The sequence below is a fragment of the Mycteria americana genome, chromosome 3 (genome assembly GCF_035582795.1).
Source record: "Mycteria americana isolate JAX WOST 10 ecotype Jacksonville Zoo and Gardens chromosome 3, USCA_MyAme_1.0, whole genome shotgun sequence".
Lineage (NCBI taxonomy): Eukaryota > Metazoa > Chordata > Aves > Ciconiiformes > Ciconiidae > Mycteria > Mycteria americana.
This window is the reverse complement of record NC_134367.1, coordinates 35,261,239-35,286,580: the sequence shown is the minus strand read 5'-3', so window position 1 is coordinate 35,286,580 and position 25,342 is coordinate 35,261,239. Positions and strand designations below refer to the sequence as shown.

The 25,342-nt window shown below is 44.2% G+C and overlaps 1 protein-coding gene across 1 annotated transcript; it reads left to right on the top strand.

Annotated features, from left to right (window-relative positions):
• Positions 1 to 10,351: 10,351 nt before the first annotated feature.
• On the top strand, positions 10,352 to 15,109 carry EEF1A1 (eukaryotic translation elongation factor 1 alpha 1). The gene is made up of 8 exons (XM_075498204.1): positions 10,352 to 10,506; positions 11,358 to 11,548; positions 12,478 to 12,657; positions 12,787 to 13,083; positions 13,342 to 13,492; positions 13,678 to 13,934; positions 14,155 to 14,389; positions 14,707 to 15,109. The coding sequence occupies exons 2-8, from the start codon at positions 11,405 to 11,407 to the stop codon at positions 14,829 to 14,831; spliced, it is 1,389 nt and encodes a 462-aa protein (XP_075354319.1). The 5' UTR covers positions 10,352 to 10,506; positions 11,358 to 11,404; the 3' UTR covers positions 14,832 to 15,109.
• The last annotated feature ends 10,233 nt before the right edge of the window (positions 15,110 to 25,342 follow it).

The following is a 25,342-nucleotide window of genomic DNA, read 5'->3' as shown; positions in this document are numbered from 1 at the left end:
ATATAATATTGTTGTAAACTTGTGAAGTTGTAAATTATAATTCTTATTTTGTGCGTATTACCATTGACTTCTCTGCTGAGTAACGAATACTTAAGAATTAGCAGTGGAGAAATAGACTTGCCATGGAAAAATACTCAGAATCTTTTTGAAAGAGGTAAGTATATTTTCACAAGGTTTAAGCATGAAACACAGGTCTGGGCTTCTTAGGTATGTGTGTAGTATGTGACACAGCCTAGACCAGCCTTGATGGTTACAATGACCACATAGATTAGTTGAGAGAATAAATAAGAGTGCAATTTCACTTTGTAGCTAATCTGATGTAACTGAGCCTTGCCACCTAAATGATATATCCCCCTTCCTGTGGGTTGTATCTGGGGATCACGTGGCCATGGAGTTAATTTGGTCAACAGGGTGATTGAATAGAAAAAAAAAAAAAAACAAAATGCACAAAAAAACAAACAAAAAAGCTTTCCTGTGGATAGCTTCACTGCTCTCACTCCCATTTCAGCTATACAATCGCTAGATCCAATGCAGGAAATCTTTGGATAGAGGAGAAAAGCAATTCTTCTGGCAGGTATTCATAGCTGCATAGGTTTAGCTTTGACAAGGAATAACACCTTTCAAATTTCTGAACTCAGATGTAAGTTCAAGAGAAGGAATTAAAAACTTATTTTGGAATAGACTTTCTTTTCGTTTCATATTTTCTATATTACAGTTTGTTTTACCCACACCGGTTGCTGTCTGCTTCATAGGAATGTCATTATTCTGAACTGTTGCTAGTGGATGCTGTTTCTCAAGAATATCCCAGAAGGAAAGGGGAAAGCAAGTGAGCAAGAGTTTCTACTTCCTTAGTTCATATGGGTGTGTGAATGTTGCTGGGTAACATGACTCACCGCACAGCTCTGTGAAGTAAATGGGACTGCATTAGCTTGCAAAGCAAGTATAAACTATTTCCCATAAATAGTGATACTGCACTTTGTCTCTAATGACTCTACAGAGCTAAATTTAGAGAAGGAGCCAAGATTTACTTTCTAAAAAGCAGCATTTCTCTACAAATGCCATTTCATTCACACATACACAGGCACTCCTACCTTAGACGGTGGGGGGACCCCATTCAGATGTGGGGGGGAAGTTGGGGAGCCACTGCTTGTGTGCACTCCTACATGTTTTCTTATTACAGTACTTGTACCTGTATGTAGTGTGTACACACAATTAGGTTTTCTATGGTGAATGACAATGTATGTACATAAAACAGCTGGGGGGTGATTTAATATCCTCTGTGCTGAATTGAAAACAGCATACAGAATTACAAACTCAGAGTGCTTTACCGTTCAGGTCACCTTAGGAATTGCACAGACTGTGATATGGTAACTAAGACTGCCTGGTAACTAAGATAGACCTTCTAGGTCTTCCTGCTTTGCACAAAGGAGATCCTTGATTGCTATTCACAGTTTCAGCTGTACAGGCTGTCTCCTGCTGAGAGTAGAAGCAGAGGACAGTAACACATGACTCGCTCATATGAATCAGTCTGCAATCTTTTTCTAACCTGTACTGTCTTTTTTACATGTTTTACTTTTATTCTGGCCTGTGGGATAGCCACATCTCTAAGCTCAAGCATCAGGCTTTTACAGTTCGTATTCGCCTCATCTGTCCTCCCCTCCGTATCCTCCATCGTTGTGGCCTGATGGGATGGCATGTCAGCCTTGGCTCGCCTTCATTCTGAGATTTGGCCTCGGTGCAGAGAGCTGACTCAACACCTATTCCCAGTTTAAAGGGGCCGAAGTCTATACAACATGTGGTACAAGCTTTTAACCTCTGAAATGCCATTTCTCTGTGGACTGCCTTGCAAAACCACAGCTGCTGTTTTTCACAAGTATTGTTACAGAAGGGACTACGAGGAGTAGCAGTGTGTATGGACTGACCTCCCCCGTAATGTTTCTTAGTTGATAGTTCCTGTCATGGTATCACTGCCCGTGGGAAAGTCATGTGCACTGGTTTTTAGCGTTCTTCTGGTTCTTGTTTAGAAACTGCTGGAGAAACCAAACATGTTTTCCAGCATTTCATTTTGATAAGAAACTAGTACTGAATGAATGCTTTATAACATCATGCCAGGAATCTACTCAGTTCCTAACAGCTCTAACATTACCTGCCTTATGCAGTGGCAGGAAGAGTTTGTGATACAAAATTTTTTTTCCTCTCTGTAGCCTGACTCTTCCTTAGTTAGAGTTTAGGACTGACTATTCCGTTTCGTTCCACACCTCTCTGTTAGTTATATCAGGCTAGCTTTTTGGTTTTCAATAAAATGTACTGATCTAGTGTGGAAGATGGCATTTATACAGTGAGATGCATGATTAGTGGTTGAAATATTTGTGAATTTCCATTCAGATGTGACTACTATAACTAAAAAGATTGACCTTCAGCTGATACAAACACATTAAAGTCCTGAGGAGATTTCCTTACCAAGCTAAACAACGTGGGCTGGAATTATGGTATAAGAAATTAATTCATGATCGCACAGATCTTTTAAGTAATGTAAACCTGTGGAAATTAAGGCTTGAAGAGACTTTTGGATATCTAATCCATAGATAAGGAAGTATTAGTTATACTTAAACCATTCCTGATAGGTATTTAGGTGCTTGTAAGAAGTTGGGTAATGACAGGGGTTCCACCACCTGCCCACAGAATGTTCCAGTGTTTTTGTCTCTCGGTATCATCTTGAAGAATGGCTCCCAAGATAGACAAAGTATCCCAGTAGAGGCTTTAATGAGTTCTAAGTAGAGTGGAAGGTTTATTCTACGTATCTTACAGCACTTCTGTTTATACATTGCAGTATGTTTGCTTTTTTCACAAGAGTATGGCAGTGTTGACTCATGTTCAGTTTGTGATCCACTCTAACTCCAGGTCCTTTCCTACAGGACTGCTGGCTAGCTGCTACTTCTCCTGTGTTTGTGCAGTGAGCTGTTCTTTAAAAAGGACAAATATTAACGTTGATTTATTTCCTAATTGTTTTAGACCATTTCTCTAACTTGCCCATATTACTCTGAATTCTGTTCTTGACCTCTGAAGTGCTTAGCCCCCTCTTCCCCCCAAGTGTGCAATTTAAAATTACATGTGTGTGTATTTATAACTGTATGTTTGTATGGTGCAATAATGTATGTGCCCATAGAAACTGATTTGATACAACCTTTCATAGTGATATTAGCGATTACTTTGAGCACATCTCATCTTCAGCTGGTCTCCTGCACATCCATTAGTTTGTCCAAAGTTTGCTGAGCTTACTTATGCAAGTTGCCTGTAAGGAGTATCAAATCTTCCCTTAAGTTAAATGATATCCACATTTCCCCATCCGTGAGCCTGTCAAACCCGTCACAGTAGAAAAGATTAGTTTGATGCAATCTGCTCCTAACAAGTCTGGGGCTGTTACTTATCAACCTATTATCTTCTAAAAATAGTTCATTTGTTCCAATATATTTTTTCCAGGAATTGAAATTAGACCTCCTGTTCCATAACTGCCCAACTCATGCATGTGCTCTTTCTCCCCCCCCCCCCCCCCCCCCCGCCCCGTCTTTTTTCAGTTTAGGGATGCTTTTTCTATTTTTCCAGTGTTCTGGAACCTTCCCATTGCATAGCTTTCAAAGATAATCAGTAGTGGCTCTGAGATAGCTTCATCTGGCCAAATACTTCAGAGAGACTGTATTAGAGTCGGCTAACTAAAAACAAAAGCATCATTTTAAGTAAATGGCCCCTCCTGTTCCCCCTCTTCCCCAATCAAGTTCTTTCTCCTTTATTGTGTTTGTGGGGTTTTTTTACTAACATAATTAAATATTGAGCACTTCATCTGTTGGCTTACTACTTTTAGCAAGCTGTTCCCACTGTTCATTGCCAATTACAAATAATTGGCTTCTATTTCTACCTTAATTTAACTACCAACAATCTTGAATCTTCTTATGTCTTTGTGCCCAGACTCATGATTCTTCCTTTACGGGATTTTCTGTCTTGTGGAATTCTGGAGACTAAGCCAAACTGCCTTTCAGTAAACTCCATATAGATTCAATAGGTCAAGTATAAGTACTTTTCCAGATCTAGATTTATTCCCATAGTTCTTCTCTGAAACCTTTCCAAATTTTAATCGTCTCAAATCTGAATTCACTGAATAAATGTCAAGCATATGCTATATACACTAAATCTGAGCAAGGCTTCTAAATGGCTTGACTTGCACCACTTCTGGTTACTGCGGTTACCACATCTGAGCAAGGCTTCTAAATGGTTCTAAATGGCTTGACTTGCACCACTTCTGGTTACTGCGGTTACCACATAGCAAGAATGATGTACGTGTGATTGCAGTGGAAACTGATCCTATGGCCTGAGTGATGCCAAGGCTCGAAACCACGGCAATGTCAAAATGGGAGAGCGAACAATGGATGGCACTTCAGCTGAACAGCTGGATGTGTCCGCACATCCTTACTAGCCCAAGTCTCAGGTACTGCCCTTCTTTCTCCTTTGGCCTATCTATCCACTGTCTCCAGTTTGTAACATACTTTTGCAGTCTGCACCAATTACGTTTCTCTCCCTTGCAGCCATAAGCTGCATCTCGTGTTTTCTTGATTCATATAAACCTCTTCTAGGAACCTACCTATAGACTTTGTCTCCCTCCTTGAAAACTTGTCTTTACTTGGGTCGGTAGGAGAGGCAGAAAGGGGGGAATGCAAAAGGTCTGCAAGATGAGAATGGGGAATTACAAGTTTTCTGTTCACAAATTTCCAGCTTGCTAAGTGCACAAGCCAGCTCCAAACCTACTATAGCAAGAGGCAGCAAAATTAACCATATGAGTGGACATTTAGCAAAGCTATTGGAGCATAGCTCAATTGCTGTGAGGGCTCAGAGAACTCTAAAATGCACGGTCAGTGGGTGAGGAGTGGAGGTCCCACTTAAAGATTTTGTTGCAGGCTTATCAGCACAAAAGGACAAATACGTTGCTTTTGGCAAAGTGATTTTTAGCAGGAGAGACCAGAGCTTTAAAATGGAATTTTGGAAGTTCATGATAAATTGAGAACAAGAGCCAAACTGCCCTCACCCAGTGGATTTCTGTTCAGTAACTGACACTTTCTTTATGCACAATGCACCTTTTTTTTTTTCTTTTTTGTGCTCCCATTTAGGGTATTCTTTGAACTGAACTCTTAGAAGGGCTTACCATTCATTTAGAGTGTCCAAAAGGTGGTGCAATATAGTAAAAATGTGATTCCATTTGGGGAAGAGGAGCAAATGCTGTAGCCTGTTTGCTGTTGGAAAACACTAATGCAAAACCACAGAACAGTTTAACAAATTATATTGTTTCTCCGTAATGGTGGTTACTTCGTCAGCCTTTCACCTTTATTCTGCGTTGGTATCTAGCAACTCTGCTTTTTGCCTGGAGCCAGGTCATCAGCTGGTGTAAATTACCTAGCACTAATGAAGTATATGAAGCTTTGTCAGGTCTCTACAAGTGAAGGGCCACTTTTTGGTTAAACTAAAGGAGGAATTCTTGGATCTGAAGTCCTCTAGTTGTCTGCATGTATCTTCCCATTCACTGTTCAGTTCCAGAACACTCTTACTGAAGCAGCCACCTGTGAGGTTCTTTTCTTCCCACTTAGGACACTTCTGCTCTAAATCGGATAACTTCCATTTTCTAGCTCAGTAATGCAGACCTCCACAGAACAGAGGTTTAAATACAGCTGTTAGTTCTGGTTGCATCTGCAGTGTACCCACTCTGTCTGCTCAACCTTCAGTATCATGGTTCAACTGCTACTGAACATTCAATATAAGGTTCAACTGGTACTCAACGTTCAATATAAATTAGCCTTCTCATGCTGTGGGTAAATGTGGTTTGAAGTGATTGTCCAAAGGATTTTTTTTTAAAGCAGACTGTCCTCTAAGCGTTAGTCCTTCACCCGTTGTAAATGCTGTAACTGGAACAGTAGCGCTTCCCAGAGGAAACTTGTTTTAGGGGAAACAATGCCTTTTTAAGAGGCTCATGTTAAGTTGTTCAGAAGCCTCTGAAATTGTAGCTGCTTATACATCCCAGTAATACTTTCTATAGTTTTGAAGGCCATATATACCTCCTACTCTAAGACCTTATTTTCTGAATTTATAAGCAAGGTCAGCTATGAGATCAGACAAGGTTGTTGAGGGCTTTATCCAGTCCAAGTCTTAAAGACTTCCAAGGATGGAGGGGTTTATTTTGTGCTGTCTCCTAAGACAGTAACTTAAAGTGTATTTACTGTTGTGTCTTCCTTTTACCAAGTAATTTAATTTATATGAAAATATCAGCTACTAGTACAGAGCTAAATAACTTTCAAAAGTAGCTTTTTTCAAGTAGTTTAGATTACCTCACCTGGTTCAGTTAAACCATTTTTTTTGAAGCAGGTTTTCTGTCTAATCTCTTCATACATGGATAACACCATTATTCTATTAATTGTTCTTTTATTTATTAAACAGATCATTGTAAAATCTGGTAGTAAGATTTAGGATCATGTAGGGAAAAGGATTTCATAACAGATGTAGATGCTTTTTAATTCTATTAAGAATCAGTGCATTAAAGAACACTCATAGATGGAAGCAAAGCTCTGTGCTCATACTATAGTTTATGTTGAACATTTGGACTAATGTACATGCAATGATAATTGTAACGTAGGGATTAGAAAACATTTCACAGTAAGTATGAGGTTAATTTTACTACAAAATAATGCTGTATACCAGAATCTGGTTTTGCTAATCACCAATTACTATTGGTAATTTTGGACTGCTTTTCCATCACACTTTCTGAAAATGCCCTCAAGAAATCTTAGTGCCTTTTCCGTATATAGTGAGCTTGATAAATCGTATTTATCAGATCTGTGTTTAAAGTCTTGTGCTTATAAAGTCTGTTTGCTTACACTCCTGAATGACCTTGTTTATTGCAGTTAAAGTAGTTGTGTAAGTGCTAGTTACCTCAATCTTTGTGCAGGAGTCTGACCAAAAAAGATGCCACTTCCACATGTATGTGGAAGAGAGTTAAAATTCTTCAGAGGTGCTCAGTGAGTACATCTTTTATTTTCTAGCATGATTTCACTGGCTGTGACTGTGTTCTAAGCTTATAGTACATTCTGTATGCACTGGAGCCACATGCTAAAATGAAAGTAATGCCGCAGTAGCTTCTCTGATCTCAAAATCCAGTTAAGGTTTATTTTTAAAAGTTAGAATATTTGGCTTAGATATACTGACAGCATAACTTTCATTTTAATATCATTTGGTCTGAGATTCAAAACATTTTTTAAATGGTGGCTATTCTATAGGTTCTTACAATACAAATGCTTTAGAGAACCCTTCTGTGTATTCTTACACTGGAGGCATATGTGGACATAGGTTATTTGTTTAGCATATGTTCACCAGTGGTCAAGGGAGAATGAGTAATTTTTCCCCACAAAGTCCTCCTGTTTCTGAAGTCAGTCTGGATTTAATAAGTGCTACTCCAAAGCCCAAAAGACCTTGACTACTTGAAATCTCTTATCTCCATTTCTTCCTAAATGTTTCATATCAAAGAGATTAGTTTTGCCAAATGAACAAAATCTGAAATTTTTAACAGGCTATTTGCATACAGGATTTAGTCCAGTGTATGCCTGTCTGTGTTAGCTGAGAGGATTCTTCAGAATGCATTTCCACTGAATTATGTGAGCCTACTCATATATCTGAAGCTCCCCAGCTGTATAAATATTTGTGAGACTGATAATAGGAATGTTCCTAATAGAATGGACAATGAGAGATATACTAGTTGTTGAGAGAACAAAAGCATGTATTGGACAGATTAAAGAGGAAATCATAAAATTATTTTGAAAACTCAAAGAAACGGAGGGGGAAAAAATCAACTGTTGTAGACTTGAACTAGGACCGTGGTTAAAAGTTTGTCCAACAAATTCAGCTTTCATAGTTTTCAGCTATGTACATACCACAGAAATTGCAGTCTTAAGAAATGTGTAGTTCTAAATGCCTTTATTTATGAAATAGTCTTCTAAAAAAAAAAGTCCCTTAAAAAAAGATGTGCAGTTTAGTATGGGCCATGTAAGAAATCAGTAACACATTTCCTTTTTCCTCTCCGTGTTGAGGCACAAGTCATTGACTACATTTGGAAAGTGTTAAACTACCTTTTTATGAGAATGGATACTTTAACAGATCAGTCCATTAAAAATACCCCCTACTGAAATACACGTTTTAGAAGGTAACTTAAAGCCATCTTGAATAATAAAGCTTTTTAGCTGTGTTTACAAACAGTCTTTGCTTTATAGGAGACCCAAAAAGTGCTGCTCATCTTTCTTACCAAATATTACCCTTTAATCCTAAACCTGAGCCACTAAATCACTTTATGATAATGCATTTCCATTTCCAGAAAGTGATCCATCTCTCTTTTCCTGCCCTTCTATTACTGTGCCTTCATATGCAATGTCTTCACTAATAACTGCCCCTAAATGTTAGTTTTGAGGAAAGCTGAACCATCTCTAGCTTCCCCCCACCCCTGCTACTAATCTCTGCCTAAAAACATAGGTGGGAAAGAGAAAGAACTTGATGACTTTATTCCTTTCTTAAAAATTTGTGCATTTGTTTAACAATATCTGAACCTTTTTGCAGGTTTTACTCTGAAACTGGATTTTTGTGTAAAATATGTACTCTGAACTCAGGATCTTCTCAAATCACCTTTTTTTTACAAAATGCACCCTTTTTTTTATTTTGCATGTGGAAAAATACCAGATATTGTGGAAACACTTCGATTCCATATCAATCCATGAAATATTAAGTTTACAGCTCTACTGTAGTGAATTTGACGCTGGGTGTATCTCAGCTACAGAAACTTGGAGTCAAGTCAAAGTGTGGATGCATGAAGTGGTTTCTGTTGTTGTTGTTCTTGTTCTTTTTTGTTTGTTTTTGAACAAGAAGCTATTTCCATGCTTTACAACTGCAATCTGAAGAGCATACCAACAAATGAATGGGATTATAGTTGCATATATATAAGTAACTGTTTCTAACAGAGGCATATAATGTACCTGAAGAAGAAAACAGAGCATGTAGCTTTGTTTCCTTTGCAGATGATTTGAAAAGAACAAACACAGATATTTGTTCACTTCAATAGGTATAGGAGGTGTTGAATATTTAATGGATTTTCTTACATCAGTTAGGAGTGAACAAACCAGAGAACAATCCACTGGAATCACGAGGGCTTTTATTTCTGATGTTGTGAGCTGTTTTGTGAGTCCTCATTGCCATGATTTCAAAAATAAGTGGCTAGGGCTGCCAGTTTTCTCATGTGAAAATACACTATGGGAGCACTTCCTGCAGTTTAGGTTTCTTACACAGAAGTCACATATCCTGAATGCTTACGGGATTCTCTTTAATACATTTGCACTTCAGATGCATCTTTGCTTCAGGTGTGTCTGTCTTGATTTGTATTTTTGTGCCAAAGTTTTCTGAGCTGAGGCAACTTTTGTTCTCTAATGGTGCAAGACAGACAGAAAAAGCTTGCTTTTTTTTTTTTTTTTTTTTTTTTAATTTAAAGCCAGACGATGCTGTTTCTTATTCTGGTGTAATAAGCTTCCCGAAATTCCTGCTCTCCCCCTCCTTCCCCACCTCTCTTTCTGGGAGACTTGCAACATAACGAGTTGGGGGGGTTCTCGCATTTCATGGTCTTAAGCAAGTAACAAATGTAGGCTAGTCAGCTAACTGACCGCTTCCAGAAATCTCACTGATTGAGCTCTTTTGTGTCCCTAATAAGAAACATAATTAATTTGCCTGGGGCTATTCCCCGGGCACTTTCTTTAGCTGCTGCATCCCCCCCGGACCGGGCCATGATGCAACGTGTGATGCTTTCTCGTCCCCATCGCCGCGGCTCCGGCGTGGGCCTGTCCGCTGCAGCAGGGGCCAGGACAGACGCGTGCCCTGACCGAGCACCGGGGGCTCCCGCCGCGCCTTCTGGGGCTGCTCCGCCTCACCGCGGAGAAGGGGGCCTACTCCCCTCGGTTCACCTCGGCCGCTTTCCGTCCCTGCGGTGGAAGGGGTCACTTCTCCACTTCTCCCCTTCCCCCGGCGCAGCCCGGCCCCGCCCCACCGGCGCTGCTGCCACAGCACACCGCGGGCCCGGAGGGACGGAGGAGCCGGCGGCCCGGCCCCGCTACGCGCGGGTGACCGCTGTCCGCTCCCCGAGGGAGGCCGCGGGGGGCTCCCCGCACAGGCGGGAGCAGGAAAGGCCCCGCGGGCGGGGGGGAGGGGGGACGGCCCGGGCCGTGCCGGTGCCGGTGCCGGCCGCAGGGACCCGCCGGAGCAGCCCGGGGGCAGGGCGGGGACCGCCCTTTGCCCGCGCGGCCGCTCGGGCGGGGTTGGGGGCGGGGCCGCGGGGCCGCCGGGAGTGGTGACGTGTCGCTTAGGCCCCGCCCCCGCGCAGGGTATATAAGGGGCGGCGCTCACGCCGTCGGTCTTTTTCGCTCCGGGTTTGCCGCCGCCTGGCAGGTGAGGCGCGTCCGCGCGGGGCAGGCCGGGGCCGGGGGAGGGGCAGGGCCGGGCCGGGGGCCCGTGCACCCCGGGGGCCCGGCGAGCGCCGAGCCCGGGCGTGGCCGCCACGGCGGAGCGGTGCGCGGGGGCTGGGGGCCGGGGGGGCATGGGAGGCTGCCGGGGGAGCCGGGCAGGCGGGAGAGCGCACGCCGGGAGATGGCGACGCATCGTCCCCCTCGACCCCTCCCTCCCTCCCCCCCAGGCCCCAGCCCGGGGAGAGGCGCGACCATGGCGGCGTGGGGCACGAGGTGCCCGGCCGCCTCCCCCCTGCCGCGCGGGTGGCGGTGGGGCCGTGGCGCCGGGACGCGAGGTGCGTGGCGGGCGGCGGCGGGGCCCGTCGGCCGCCGCCTGGGTCGTGGTGGGGGAGGGGGGGATGGAGCACGAGTAAAAAAATGGCCGCTCGCCTTTCCTGCCTGCCGCCAGCTCCACAAAATGGAGGACGCGGCGGCCCGGGCGGGGTGAGTCACACAAAGGAGCGGGCCGGCCCCGCCCTCCGCGCAGCCCGGCGGGCCCGCCGCGCCGCCGCCCCGCTCCCCGGCCGCCGGGGGTAACTCGAGCCCGGCGGCCGCGCCGGGAGGGGGCGACGCGAGGGGCGCTCGGCGGGGGCCCCCGGCCGGCGCCCGCCCCTCCCCCGGCGGGGCGGGGCCGGGGCCGCCATCCCGGCCGGGCCTGCCCGCGCCGCCCGGCACGCGGGGCCGCCATCGCCGCCCGCGGCGGCCTCCCGCCCCCTCGGCCGGGTCCCCGCCGGCCGCCCCGGGGAGGGCGCTCGCAGCCGAGGCGTGACCGGTATTTTTGTGGGGACTTTCCAGGTGTCGATTCTCTTCTGCCGAAAGAAAGAACTTAACTGACATCCGAAATGGGAAAGGAGAAGACCCACATCAACATCGTCGTCATCGGCCACGTCGATTCTGGCAAGTCCACCACCACCGGCCACCTCATCTACAAATGTGGTGGTATCGACAAGAGGACCATCGAGAAGTTCGAGAAGGAAGCTGCTGAGGTGTGTGGGCCTATGACGTCCAGCAAAGTTTCAGGGTGCAGGAATGAATAAAGAGCAAGCTGGTTGCAAAACTAAGTTGCAAACTATTTTGTGGCCACAGGGAGGCGGCTTGGTTGCAACTGTCCCAGTAGCTGAACAAGTGTGTAAGTGTTCTGTGGCCACAGGGCGGCAGTTAGGTTGCAGTTGTCCCCGTAGTTGAACAAGTGCTAAACTGTTGAATCCGCCATTATGTTAGTTGGCGAAGCTCAAATTGTGAAGTGTAGAACGGGGGAAAAGAAAGGTAGCCTAAAGCTACATCTACATAATTATGTCTGGAATCATCATTTAAGCAGAGTTCTCAGCTTCAGTCTTTCCCTACATGTAGTTGAGGATAAAATTTCAAGAAATTGTTCTGGGAAGGTTTACTTCTGAAAATGAGAAAGGTATGGATTTTGGTGTTTGAACCTGTAGAAAGTCTTACTGAACATACTTTTTTCTTCCTGTGTAATAACAGCATGGGTCTTATAAGCACATCACAGAATGAAATGTAGCGAATGTTAGGCTGAGTGGCAGTTAAAATGTTGATTATCGCAGGGTTTGCATTAGTAAGAGAACTTAAATTTGTAAAGGACACTTGATAGTAGGGCTTAGGCTCAAGGGACCTATCATAAAGATGTGTTAGTGCAATTAACAAGCTGTCAAGAGGGCTAAACTGTCAACAGGTTAAATAACAGAAAACAGCTGGCATCTGTCACCAGTAGTGCCAAGTGTATCTTGTTGCTTGTTGTACAAGCAGCAACATTTTTCAGTATTAAACCGCTTACTATTCTTAGATTTTGTTGTTTAGCCAGTGTGTGATCTCTGTGAAGTAAATGTAAATATATATTCTTAAAAAAAGGGCAGTGGGGAAAAAACACTCTGGATTTTTTGTTTTGTTTTTTAATCCATAGATGGGTAAAGGTTCCTTCAAATATGCCTGGGTCTTGGACAAGCTGAAAGCTGAACGTGAGCGTGGTATTACTATTGATATTTCCCTGTGGAAATTTGAAACAAGCAAATACTACGTCACCATCATTGATGCTCCTGGACACAGAGACTTCATTAAGAACATGATTACTGGAACTTCTCAGGTACGTTAATAGAACTGAGGATTTGGGGAGTTCAGGCAGGTTGTTCCTTGGTTGGTTGGGGGTGTTCCCCTAATACCTTGACACATCTGCAAGCATTGTAACGAGAGGTTTTTTTCTTTCTTTTCAAAGGCTGATTGTGCAGTCCTGATTGTTGCTGCTGGTGTTGGTGAGTTCGAGGCTGGTATTTCCAAGAACGGGCAGACCCGTGAGCATGCCCTTCTGGCCTACACCCTGGGTGTAAAACAGCTGATTGTTGGTGTCAACAAGATGGATTCCACCGAGCCACCTTACAGCCAGAAGAGATATGAAGAGATTGTCAAAGAAGTCAGCACATACATCAAGAAAATTGGCTACAACCCAGACACTGTAGCTTTTGTGCCAATTTCTGGTTGGAACGGAGACAACATGTTGGAGCCGAGCTCTAATGTAGGTTTGACATTTGTTTATATTAAGAAATGAAAGTAGGAGGATTAATGAGATAAATTGCACAGTTGTAAAATGCATGGGGTTTTTTAAATAGTTGTGTTTGGAAGTGCTGAGGTCAAAAATCAAACCCAAGCACTTGACAAATTCTTACTCTGCAATAGTATACTGAGATAATACTAAATACACCGCTTGGTCTTTTCTAGCCTTGTGCCGTTAAAATTGGCAGACAGTTTATGCCTGGGCTTTTTTTTGTTACAGATGCCCTGGTTCAAGGGATGGAAGGTTACCCGAAAGGACGGCAACGCCAGTGGAACCACCCTCCTTGAAGCTTTGGACTGTATCCTGCCACCGACTCGTCCAACTGACAAACCTCTGCGTCTGCCTCTTCAAGATGTCTACAAAATTGGCGGTATGTGTTCTCTGTAATGCTTCTCACTTGCCAGCAACAGCTAATGTATGGGACAGAAATGCAGCTGTTTGCCTGAGAGCTGTTTTTTCAAGTGGAAAACTTAGAATACTTGAGTCTCGAGTGTTTTCTCCCGTAAGGGCATGTATTCATTGAGCTGAATTGCTAATGTTGCTTCTCTTTTGCAGGCATTGGTACTGTACCAGTTGGCCGTGTGGAAACTGGTGTTCTGAAGCCAGGCATGGTGGTTACATTTGCCCCTGTCAATGTTACAACTGAAGTAAAATCTGTTGAGATGCACCATGAAGCCCTGAGCGAAGCTCTGCCTGGTGATAACGTTGGCTTCAATGTTAAGAACGTGTCTGTGAAAGATGTTCGCCGTGGCAATGTTGCTGGTGACAGCAAGAACGATCCTCCAATGGAAGCTGCTGGCTTCACTGCACAGGTAATTTTTGCAGCTGCTGGAAGATGTTTGAAATGTAGCTCTGGATTGTGAAATAGGAGAGTCTTGTTCTTTCTTACTAGTAGGCTAAGCTATAAAGTGGCATAGGCTTGTGTTCTGAGGTGTATGTGCTTGAAGCAAATTGTGTGAAAGCCCTGGCTTTGTAAGACACATCAGTATTCAAAATTGTCCCGGTGTTAACTTAGCTTTCTTGGTTTTCTAGGTTATTATCCTGAACCACCCTGGCCAAATTAGCGCTGGTTATGCCCCTGTGCTGGATTGCCATACTGCTCACATTGCTTGCAAATTCGCTGAGCTGAAAGAGAAGATTGATCGTCGTTCCGGCAAGAAGCTGGAGGATGGCCCCAAATTCCTGAAATCTGGAGATGCTGCCATCGTCGACATGATCCCTGGCAAACCTATGTGTGTTGAGAGCTTCTCCGATTATCCTCCTCTGGGTAAGGCATCTCCTTAAAATGCGTTAATCCTCACCTCTAGAAAAGATGCTCCTCAACTTCCAGTATCGGGATGTAGTGTGTTCTGTAAGATGCTATTAAAAGCTGTGACTTCAACAGAAGCTTCCAAGTGGAACCAAAACTTCAGCAGTACAGGGGTACTCTCTAGATAATTATGTATCTCTGTCCTAGTCTCATGCAGTTCGCCGTCCTAGAGCGGTATTTGCCCCCTTACCCCAAGTTGCGTGTTGCTGCTGTGCAGGTAATGCTGTGGGTACTTAGCCCTAGGCAAAAGTCATAAAACCTGTTTTTGTTTTCAGGTCGTTTTGCTGTGCGTGACATGAGACAGACGGTTGCTGTTGGTGTCATCAAGGCAGTTGACAAGAAGGCTGGTGGAGCTGGCAAGGTCACAAAGTCTGCCCAGAAGGCCCAGAAGGCTAAATGAAAATTCTGTACATCAGCTGCCACCTCAGTCTTAATCAGTGGTGGAAGAACGGTCTCAGAACTGTTTGTCTCAATTGGCCATTTAAGTTTAATAGTAAAAGACTGGTTAATGATTACAATGCATCGTAAAAGCTTCAGAAGGAAAGGAATGTTTGTGGACCATTTGTTTCGTGGCAGTTTAAGTTATTAGTCTTTAAAATCGATAAATTTTTTAAAATGGAAACTTGACCAAAAATCTGTCACAGAATTTGAGACCATTAAAACAAAAGTTCAATGCTATGTCTCTGTGTTCTTTGGGTTAATGTTAAGTTTATAGAAAAACCTATATACAGTCCTGGTGGGATCAGAAAGGATGAATGTTACTTGAGTATGTTCAGAAGTTGCAAAGCAAATACTCAAAATTTGTTGTTTCTGAAGAGTTAGAGCAAAATTCAGCTGCAGGTTTAGTTTTAACTGATTTAAGCCTTAAAAAAAAATTACTTCTGTGGTGCTTTCTTCTTTAAAGATGGTTTCTAGATTGGATAGCACAAATACCAGGTGTAACAAGGTATTTTCTTGCATTCTGTGATGCATTGAGTAAACCAAGAAAACTTCATATCGGGAAGAAGAAATAGTATAAACAAGAAGACATTTAACCTTGAAAAAGTATAAACAAAGAATCAAGTGTTGGGGTTTCCCCGTAAGTCTTGTACACAGGCTTTTCTAATTGCCAGCAGAAACAGATTTTTTTTTTTTTTTTTTTTTGTGGGGAATTGATTAACTGTTGTGTAGATCTTCCAAGATTAAACACTTATATCTAAATGTTTCTTAATATATATAGTAAGACATTCAATAGCTAAACTTCAAAAATTCTGTTTAGAAGGAGGCTTTGATGCTTGTCAGGCAATCTCTGAATGACCCACCATTGTAGCATCTTGCTCCGTTTTTATTTCAAGAACAAAGCTGAGAGAGAAGCTGGCAGGTATTTCCACTGACTTTCAACAGGATGGTGTTTGTACCTGTCCTGCTTGGTGGTTTTGGATTTTTGAGCTTTGGGTCAAGGATGTTTCTAGGATGTCTGAGAATGTACTGGTGTGTTTCCCGGAGCGATGTGATAAATGCATGCTGCTGTGTCAGCACCAAAGGACATGGCGGGACTGTCTACTTCCTATCTTTTTAACAATGGGGTTGAAGATGTGGATCAGTCCATTGAAGTGGAATTGGGTGACTAGTCCAGAGGATTACTATTAATTACTAGTTAAATAATTCAAGTAAAACATTTTGGGCTACAAGAAATACAAGCTGTAATAAGTTGGGATTCCAGAATATAGTTAAAAGTCTCGCATTGAATTGGTAGATGGAGTCAAGCAGTTAATGGATAATCAGATCTGGCTTGCATAACGATGCAGCTGTTTTACTAACCTTTAACACTATTTCCCCACAGCATCCCCACAGAAGTTCAAAAAGAATTCAGTATCTTTGAAGGATTGTTGTTCCATGACACCAGTATGTTTGTTCTGTCTGTAACGGCTATATTCTCTCATCTGTTTTCCTTTCCTTCTTCAGCTATGTGCTTGCTCTGCAGGAGCTCATATCTGTACTGCTTGGATATGCTTGGATAATCCTGAACTGCTATTACTTATTTTCATGTTCTTTGTTTGCTTTGGTTGGATCTTTTCTCTTTTTCTGCTCACCTGCTGTGTCTTAACTACAGTAAAACCTTGGAGCATTATACACCATTTTTAGAGGTACAGATGTACTGAGTACGGTGGAAGCAAGGGCTAGAGTGCTTCGGTCTCTGTAGAAGATTCTGGAATTTAGTAATGGAATCTCATTGTGATTCTTTAATTCTACTTCCAAAGGTTTGTTAGTTTCCCCAAGACAACAGGAAGTACGTAACTTTAAGGAGATGTACCGTTGCCATAATAAAGCTGAAGTACCTTGCCAAACCTTTGCATGCTTTTCAGTTAAACCGCCGACTTTTTTTCCAAGATACTTTGGTCAAACTGGTTAAGCAAAGTGGAAAGTTCTAATTCAGATGAAAAGAAAAATAGCTTTGGCACAAACTGCGTCCTTCGTGCGGCTATGCATTTGTTAGATTTCTTACACATTCCTGTGTAGGTGCAGGGTGTTGGGTTTGGCTGGCCACGGCCTGGAGGTACAATACCCAGTCCGTTCGCAGTTCCTCTGCGCTCTTTGCACAGTGTTGTCTTCAGCTGGGTGTACTTGCTCAATTACAGTTCGTAAATTAGCTTGTAATAAGCAACTGATTCAAATTGAAGCCTTAAGGCAAAATAAGGTTTTGAAATAACATTAGGGGTTGGAAGTGTCTCTGATGACAAGCGGCAGGGGCTAAAGGCAGGCTGTGCAGCTATTTCAAGAGGCCGTTTGCTTCTGATCGGCTGTGCGTAGATCAGAAAAACTGCAAAGTGTGGCAACTGCAAAAGCTGCTGGGAAGGTGTTTCATGGTGAAACTGCCCAGCTGATCAGGTGCCAGAGTCAGCTTCGCAGTTCGGGGCAGAGGGGGTGGTCCTGCCACTGTAGGAGGGAAAAAAGCGAAAGCCTAGAGAACAGACAGTATTGCAGCTAACAACTTCCCATTGTACACAGTAAAAACAGACACTTGTGAATGCTCTGCCTGTGATACTAGCGATTGCTTTCAAGTATTTAAAACCTCAATTTTACAAAAATTCTGATTTCTTTTTTTTTTTTTTTTTTTTTTTTTACTATTGTAGACCAGTTTTGCTTTCTATGCACTAAGGCAATGCTATCTCAGTTCTTTTATTAATCTTTGACTACCTGGGGAAATTGTTAGACTTTTGTAAACAAAACTTGGGAATAAAACTACTTTGGTCAAACTTTTAATAAATGTTAATAGTTGAGAACTGTATTTGTCTTTTGACTGCTTATTTCTTTAAGCAACTTCTACAGCTGTCCTTAACTCTTTCCATACTGTGCGGCAATGCTAGTGATGTTTCTACAGCCGTGTGAAAGCATACGGCCATGGTGATGTAGCTAGCTGAAGGCAGAAAACTGGCTAGAATATTGACCTTGTTGAATCTGTTTTCAGTTTTATTACTGAAGGTGGCAGTGGGGAGCTGGAAGATTGAAACGTAATTTCCTTTTTTAATTGGTGATGCATGCTTTGGGGGTCCAGAGGGCTTTTAGTACACAGAAATATTCCAAAAATGTATGTGGTGAGGTACTCGGGGACTCGGATACAACAAAGTCTGGTCTGCGTAGGGAAATGGAGAAGCACGGTCGTAGCGGCTGTAGCCAAGTAACATCTTGCTCAGTTTTGTTTCCCTAGGTGAATATTTTAGGCTGGAATACAAGGGGCTCTGCTTAGGCTACTGCCCCAAAGTGTCTTAATTGTATCTCGCATCACCTTGTGCAAGGCTAGTAACTGGAATAGTTAATTTTACTGAAATTGCAGATGAAAGACTAATTCACATTATGATTGTAGCTGGCTCAATATACTTTGAAAGGTATTGACAAACTTTGACAAATTACTCATTATAAATGCATACTTTGAATTTTAGATTTGGTCAAGATAAAACGACATAGAAACAAATTGAGCTTTCTGCTGTATGGGGATATCCTTTTCCTCGTTGGTGCTAAATGATTCAATGTCTGTTTAAGAACAGCGTAAGTTTGATCTGGATCACAAATACAACTTGCCTGTTTTTAGTTTAATTAGTTAAATGTTTATGTAGTGCCTAGAGGGGGCTTGGGGGGCAGAGGAGGGGTGGGAGGAGGACAGGGGAGGGCTGCCGTGTGCCAGGCTCTGCAAAGCACAGCTCCAGACAGAAAATACTCATTTTTGCCTGTCCCCAAAGTGGTCGTGTGTAGGAGCCTTGCTGTGAAGGATGGAGGCTGAGCCTGCCTTCCTTTTTTTTTTTTTTTTTTAAAGCCTCTTCACTTCAGTGCTGGCCAAGCTCATTTTTTCCCTACCTGCACTGCTGCAGGGCAGCTGTGCCGTGGCTGGGTGTGCGAGGCAGGACGCTGGGAAAAGACCCTGCTGGAGGGAGCCGGGAGCTTTGTAGGGAGAATTTTCTCTCTCTCTTTTCAGTGCAAATTCCTGACAGTATTCACACCTTTGAGTTTACGAGATTCCAGAGCTCTGTTACTTTCAAGTCCTCAAATTCTTCATGTTGTTTGACCCCACCAAATAGTAATTTCTGTCTAGGAATTTAGTCTTCTGAAATTGCAAATCTTAATAGCCAAATCATAAGCTAAACCGAGGAATAAACAGAATTAACTGTGACCACAGAAAACAATATTGGGCCTAATTATCACTTCTCCTGCAATGTAGCTACTACATACCAAGGGGAAGGCTGAAACCGCTTCGCTTCAGGAGGAAGAAGAGAGCACCCAGGGTGCCAAAGAGCCGAAGGAAAACCTGGTAGACAGGAAAACCCTATGTTTCCAAAACAGAAGCTGTAGGTTTTTAGCCTTTTCTTTAGTCCTTTCAGATTATTTCTGCGTTATGAATCAATTACATTGTCTTTTTTTTTTTTTTAACAAAGGTTGCTTTCTCTGGCTGCCTCCTGATAATTCTTTAATCCTTTATGTTTCAAATATTTATACAACATAATTCAAACCTGCTAGCTTCTGTATTGATAAGGAGACAGTTAAACATGTATTTTCCTTGAAAGCTGCTGGGCGAAGTACTGAGGAAACGTGGAGGTAAATTGGAGTGCGGTTCCCCTACGGGCAGTCTCTGCGGGTGGGGGGACGCGCGGCAGCAGTGGGGTGCACAAGGGGTAGCTGCCAAGACACTGCCTGTGCTTAACAGCTCTGACTTTGTGCAGTTTTTGCTTCTTTCTTCCTTTAAAACAAACAAACAAACAAAAAAACCCAAAAAACCCAACCAAACCTCAAAGGTATCTAAGTTTTCATTGGTGAAACATCCCTCATGGGCCAAATGCATGCTTTCGAGGATGCTGTAGCAATAGGTCTGCCCTCAGCGTGCTGACATACCGAGCTAGGGCTGGCTTTTCTGAGCAAAGTAATCCAGTAACCTGGTTGCTCTTCTGCAAGGGCTCCTGCTAGCTCATGCCCAGCACACACACAAGTCAGTGGCTTGTGTTTGTGCATATAGCATATGTGCTGGTTTTGGCTGGGACAGAGTTAATTTTCTCCACAGTAGCTAGTATGGGGCTATGTTTTGGACTTGTGCTGAAAACAGTGTTGATAACACAGGGATGTTTTCGTTACTGCTGAGCAGTGCTTACACACAGTCAAGGCCTCTTCTGCTTCTCACCCCACTCCACCAGCGAGTAGGCTGGGGGTGCACAAGAAGCTGGGAGGGGACACAGCTGGGACAGCTGACCCCAACTGACCAAAGGGACATTCCATACCATATGGCGTCATGCTCAGCATAGAAAGCTGGGGCAAGAAGGAAGGGGAGCCGTTCGGAGTGATGGCGTTTGTCTTCCCAAGTAACCGTTACGCGTGATGGAGCCCTGCTTTCCTGGCGATGGCTGAACACCTGCCTGCCCCTGGGAAGGAGTGAATGAATTCCTCGTTTTGCTTTGCTTGTGTGTGCGGCTTTTGCTTTCCCTATTAAACTGTCTTTATCTCAACCCACGAGTTTTCTCACTTTTACTCTTCTGATTCTCTTCCCCACCCCACCAGGGGGGAGTGAGCGAGCGGCTGCGTGGGGCTTAGTTGCAGAGTAGGGCTAAACCACGTCAGCATATTATAGCATACTAATGCTTTTTTTTTTTTTATTACATAGTCTCTGGAAATAACCAGAGCCAGCTCGCCCCTAACTCGGGGCCCTGCCTGCCCTGCCAGCAGCAGTCACAGTCACCTTTTCCCTTTCAGCCCAGTAAAATCTGAATTATTCAACACAAAGGGGAAGAGCCGCAGCGGAGGCCGTTTCCCCACCCAGGCCCCTGTTCTGCAGAGCTCAGCGCAGCCAGCTGGCTGGCCAGGCAGCTGATCCCAAACCTGCACAGCGGAGGAAAGGCAAGACAACCTTCCCCTCCAGGAGGGGTTTTATTGCAGGTAGGGCTGAAATTTAAAAGAAAGTAAGTTTCAGATTCTGCTTATCTGCAGCCACCTGGGCACATCTTAAGCAAAACTCCCATTTTTTTCTTTGATAGATATGTGTGTGTATATACACACGCACCCCCCTACATGTATATATTATACATATATCATATACACATAAGGTGCCTGCTTTCTCTTGTTTTTAATTGTTGCAGTTGCCAGACTTAAAACTCTGCAGTTCCTGTTTTGAAGCTGGATTCTAAGCTAATTCCTTAGTAAATAGGGTGAAAAAAACCCCAAATGACTGAATATTTTGTTGTTATTATTTATTTTTTATTTATATATATTATCTATATTATTTATTATTATATATTTAGTTATTATTGTTAAATGTTTAGTAAATATTTTTAGTTTTATAAGCTGGACTGTGGCTCTGCTAACAGGACATGGGTATTTTGGAGAAAGAAAAGAAATGTAGGCTTGTTTGGTGTTAAGAGTTCTCTCTGTGTAAAACAAGCCCTTAAATAGCCTTTCCCAGAGGAAAAAAAAAAAAAAAGAGTAGATGAATTTAAAGGTAATTATAGGTTTGCTCCTACTTGAGTGTTATTTCTAGTAATAATAACTAGCCTTATGTAGTCTGCTGCTAAAGTGCTTTTATGGATGGCAGTACTCTAGTTCTTTGGAGAAGGAGGGGATGTTCGGCTGTGCACAGGGACCAGGGGAAAGGAAAGAGCAACCCCGAACAAGAGCAGAGCGGCTCTGCTCTGCCCTGCCACGGTCACTTCCTTGCAAGGGTAACTCCTGCGACTCATTTCTGGGCACGAATCCCCGGCATTTCCCCACGCTGAGGAGAACGGAGATCACAGCGTGCGACACGACCGCTCTGCATCTGCTACAGCCACTTCCAGCTCGTGCCTGACGCCCACCACCGGCCCCGGCCCCGCTCCGGGGCAGTGCCACCGAGCTGGCCCGCGGCCACCCGGCCAAAGTCCCACGAGGTGCCGTGGGACAAGGACAAAACCCCACTGAAGCAGCCAGCTCAGCAGTACCAGCCACAGCAGCCTTTCTACTTGTGACTCCAAAACTCGCGTATGCTTGTGACACAAACCACCATCTGGTCATACACGGCAACTTTCAAGTAAAGCCACATAAAATTGAAACTGAGGAGCCTAGTCACGAGCCTGTTGTCAGCTCCCCGCTCTTCTTGCTGCCCTGAAGGCACAGAGTGAGCTCATTTCCCACCTGGCTCCGTGCCTGCTCTTCAGTTAACCACATCAAGCTCTAAGTCACTCGGAACAAGAACAGCGTGTGCTTATCGGTCCCCAGCGGTGCCTGAAAACACGCCTCTTTGGGCTTGTGCTGGGGGCGGCAGCTGATGCTGGAAATGAACACCTTCACCCTTCACTTCATCTGCCTCCCATCTCCACCGCAGCATCAGCTTTGCTGAACCCTGCTCCCGGGGGCTGTTTGCAGCCCACTCGTGGTGGCCCTGCAGACCCACTCCTGCAGCGGGGAGATGCTGACTCTGTAGGGACACAGACGGGGAAGCTGAGGACAAGGGCACGTTGGAGCCTGTGGTTCACAGCTGAGCACCCCGAGGAGACATCGCAGGCTGTCAGAGTATCTAGACTTGAGTCTGCAAAGAGGTGAAGAGGTTGCAGCCTCCAGCGTTCAGGCTAGATTTGCCGCTACCGGACTCCTTGGCACAGCGGTCAAGGCCCAGACACCACGTGTGGCGAGTACACGATGGTGACTATGGAGTCAGAAAGCCTCTGATGGGAAGCCACATCTGTCTCCTCCCTCAAGAGTTACACATGCAGGGTTAAGCCTACACAGCAGTCTAGAAAGAAAAGAGACAACAGCACGATTTTGTTTTCCTAAAGCATCCCTGTGGTTAAAACAATAGATCAAGAATCAACCCCTTTTTCTCTGCCCTTTTTATAATAGCAATTGCAGAGAAAGTCTCCCGTGTTCCAGCTGAATGCCCTGGCCACCACTAACTTCCAGCACAAGAGGGGAAAGATGCATTTTATTTCTCACTAGCCCCGTGAAGCCATGGCAAGAGAGGGAAACAAACACGTGGAAGGACTCTGAGCAGCACAGGTCATGGTTTGGGGAGAAGCACCCAGAGCACATCCCTGGTGGAAATGGCAGCTCCTAGGGGACAGCGGATTCCTCCTGCATCCACTAAATGGATCTTGAGATACTTGTCACTGGGTGGAGGAGCACAGCCTGGGAGGTGTAGGCATCAAAGCCAATGAACCCCTGAGCATCTAAAATGAATACGAGCGAAGAGCATTACTTACCAAAGTGCAAAGGCAATGCTCAATTAGGAGGCACATCTGTACTTGCGAGGGCCAGCAAAGTGGGGGACAGACATTTAGCACAGCCACTGCTGCACCATCACAACCATTCCAGCAGCACTGAGACCATCAAAGATTGGGTGGTGACAGCTTTTAGTGTCTCCTAGTGTAAAATGCCTTCCCATTTTTCTCTTGCTCTCATCTTCCAGGCAGAAATTAAAAAAAGATGAAGAAACCGGGCAGTCCAAGTACCGTATAAAATGAAAGCTAGAATAGGAAAGGAAGACAACAGTTGTCTTGAAAATCTGGTACAAGATAGAATGGTACAGATCTAAGGAAATTTGGCTTAGAGAAAATTGCTGCTCACCAGGCCTGTGTTCTGCAGGAGGGGAAAAAAGAGAGACTCACATTGAAACAGGGAACACAAAGACCCTTGGTATGCGCAATGAGTTGGGCCAACCTCACCACGCATCCTACCCTCCCTGCTTGCCTGGTCACAGCAAGGATTACAGGAGGACAAAATGCGATTTGTTACAGCACAGCCAGGGAAAAGCAAGCAGACATGCACGTTACAGGCAGGCTCCCCCGGTTCTGCCCTTCCCACCCTGTCAGGCTTAGCGAGACCGCAGGACCTGTGAGAGTCTAAGCTCACTTCGTCTTTGTGTAAAAACCAAACCTTGGGCCTTGTAACAAATCCCCGCTGGAGTTAGGAAGCAGATGGCACGATGTCTGCATTCTATCTGCCCATGCTATTTACAGCAGATTATTTAGCCTTCCTGTGCTTGGTTTTCTTAACAAAACGAATAGAACTACTTGTAACTACGATTTCTTTTCATGTTAGAAGTCTTCTCGAACAAGAACTGTTCAACAAGCACAAGATGTGGCAAGCCCTATGCACATGAAGCTAATACCTGAGGGACAGCCAGTCCTCAAACTTGTGCACGTGCCAGGTTTTCCATTTCAGCAACGATGGACATCATTAACCCCCGTATGTGAGCAGAGGACACCCTGCCTTAACAAGGGAGCTTGGTGGCCAAAGACCCACTTCACACTGAAATACAGAGAGCAGTTGTTACAAAAGATCTGCTGGAAAGCAATGCATCCACGCACTTCTGACTTCAATTTCTGCCAGAGTTAACTTACTCTCTCCCCGCTTTCTAACTCTTAGACCACAGCTGTGCATTATTAAATTGCTAGAAGTAAAAAAAGCAAAAGCTCACTCCTTCTGCTCTTCCTTTGACACCGGTGCAGCCCAGCTCAGCAGAATCACCCTTTGATTTACACTGGTGTGTGCAAGACCAGGACCAAGGCCTTTGTAGCACAGAAATTTAGCACAGAAAGCTGAGGAAAAAGTGTTTGCTTTTGTAGCAGGGCGTGAGGGGCTTGCCTTTCAAGACACACATTATTGGAAGCAAGGTTTTCCTGTCAAATGACTGCTGACAAGAACTAGCCCAGACATTGCACAATCTGCTTAAAAGTGAGAGGATGAAGGTGTCAATAGGGCTTCCTTCCTAGTCTGTAAAAACTAGATCTAAGTTTTTACAGACATCAGTACATCAAAAACAAAGAAAATGCTTTTGATCAGAAGCTCTGCAGCTTTGAAGAGGCAGAGAGGCATGGCATTCAGGGCTGCTTCAGATTCACATAGCTGGAATTTCAAGAACACTGTACCTGCAGCCTAAGTTACACTGCAGAAAGCGTAGCTGCCTTCCTTACGCTAAACTACAAAGTTGAAGTAATTCTTTGAGCTGAAAAAGCTGAAAGGAAAATATGCTACAGACTATTTTCTGCCCCCCTAAAGGGGGAGATACACTTAGCTTTTCCAAGTCGTTCTGACACAAAATGACCTACGAATCATGTGTCTAAAGCTGTTCTGTACAAACCAATAGCTGGTGACAGGGAGACACTTTCAGGCAGGCAGATGATGCCCCAAAGCAAGCTCCTGCTGCATGATAGGGCCTCTGTCAACAAAAATGATTTGCTCTGACTCCTTTCTCTGGACCGGAAAGGAACCACTCACCCAGAGCAAATAGACAGAGAAGGGTCCAGGATCATTTCAGAAAGATAGCTGTATTTAACTCCAACAAAACTTGTTCCCAAGCCTGTTTGCACAGTCAATTCAGAGGATGCTCAGAAATGAGACTAGCATCAGAGACCTCTGCCAAAGTCAGGCAAGGTTTCAGTAGGTGCGCAGCAACAGCTTGAATGTAGCTGTTTGGTTTCTTGATGG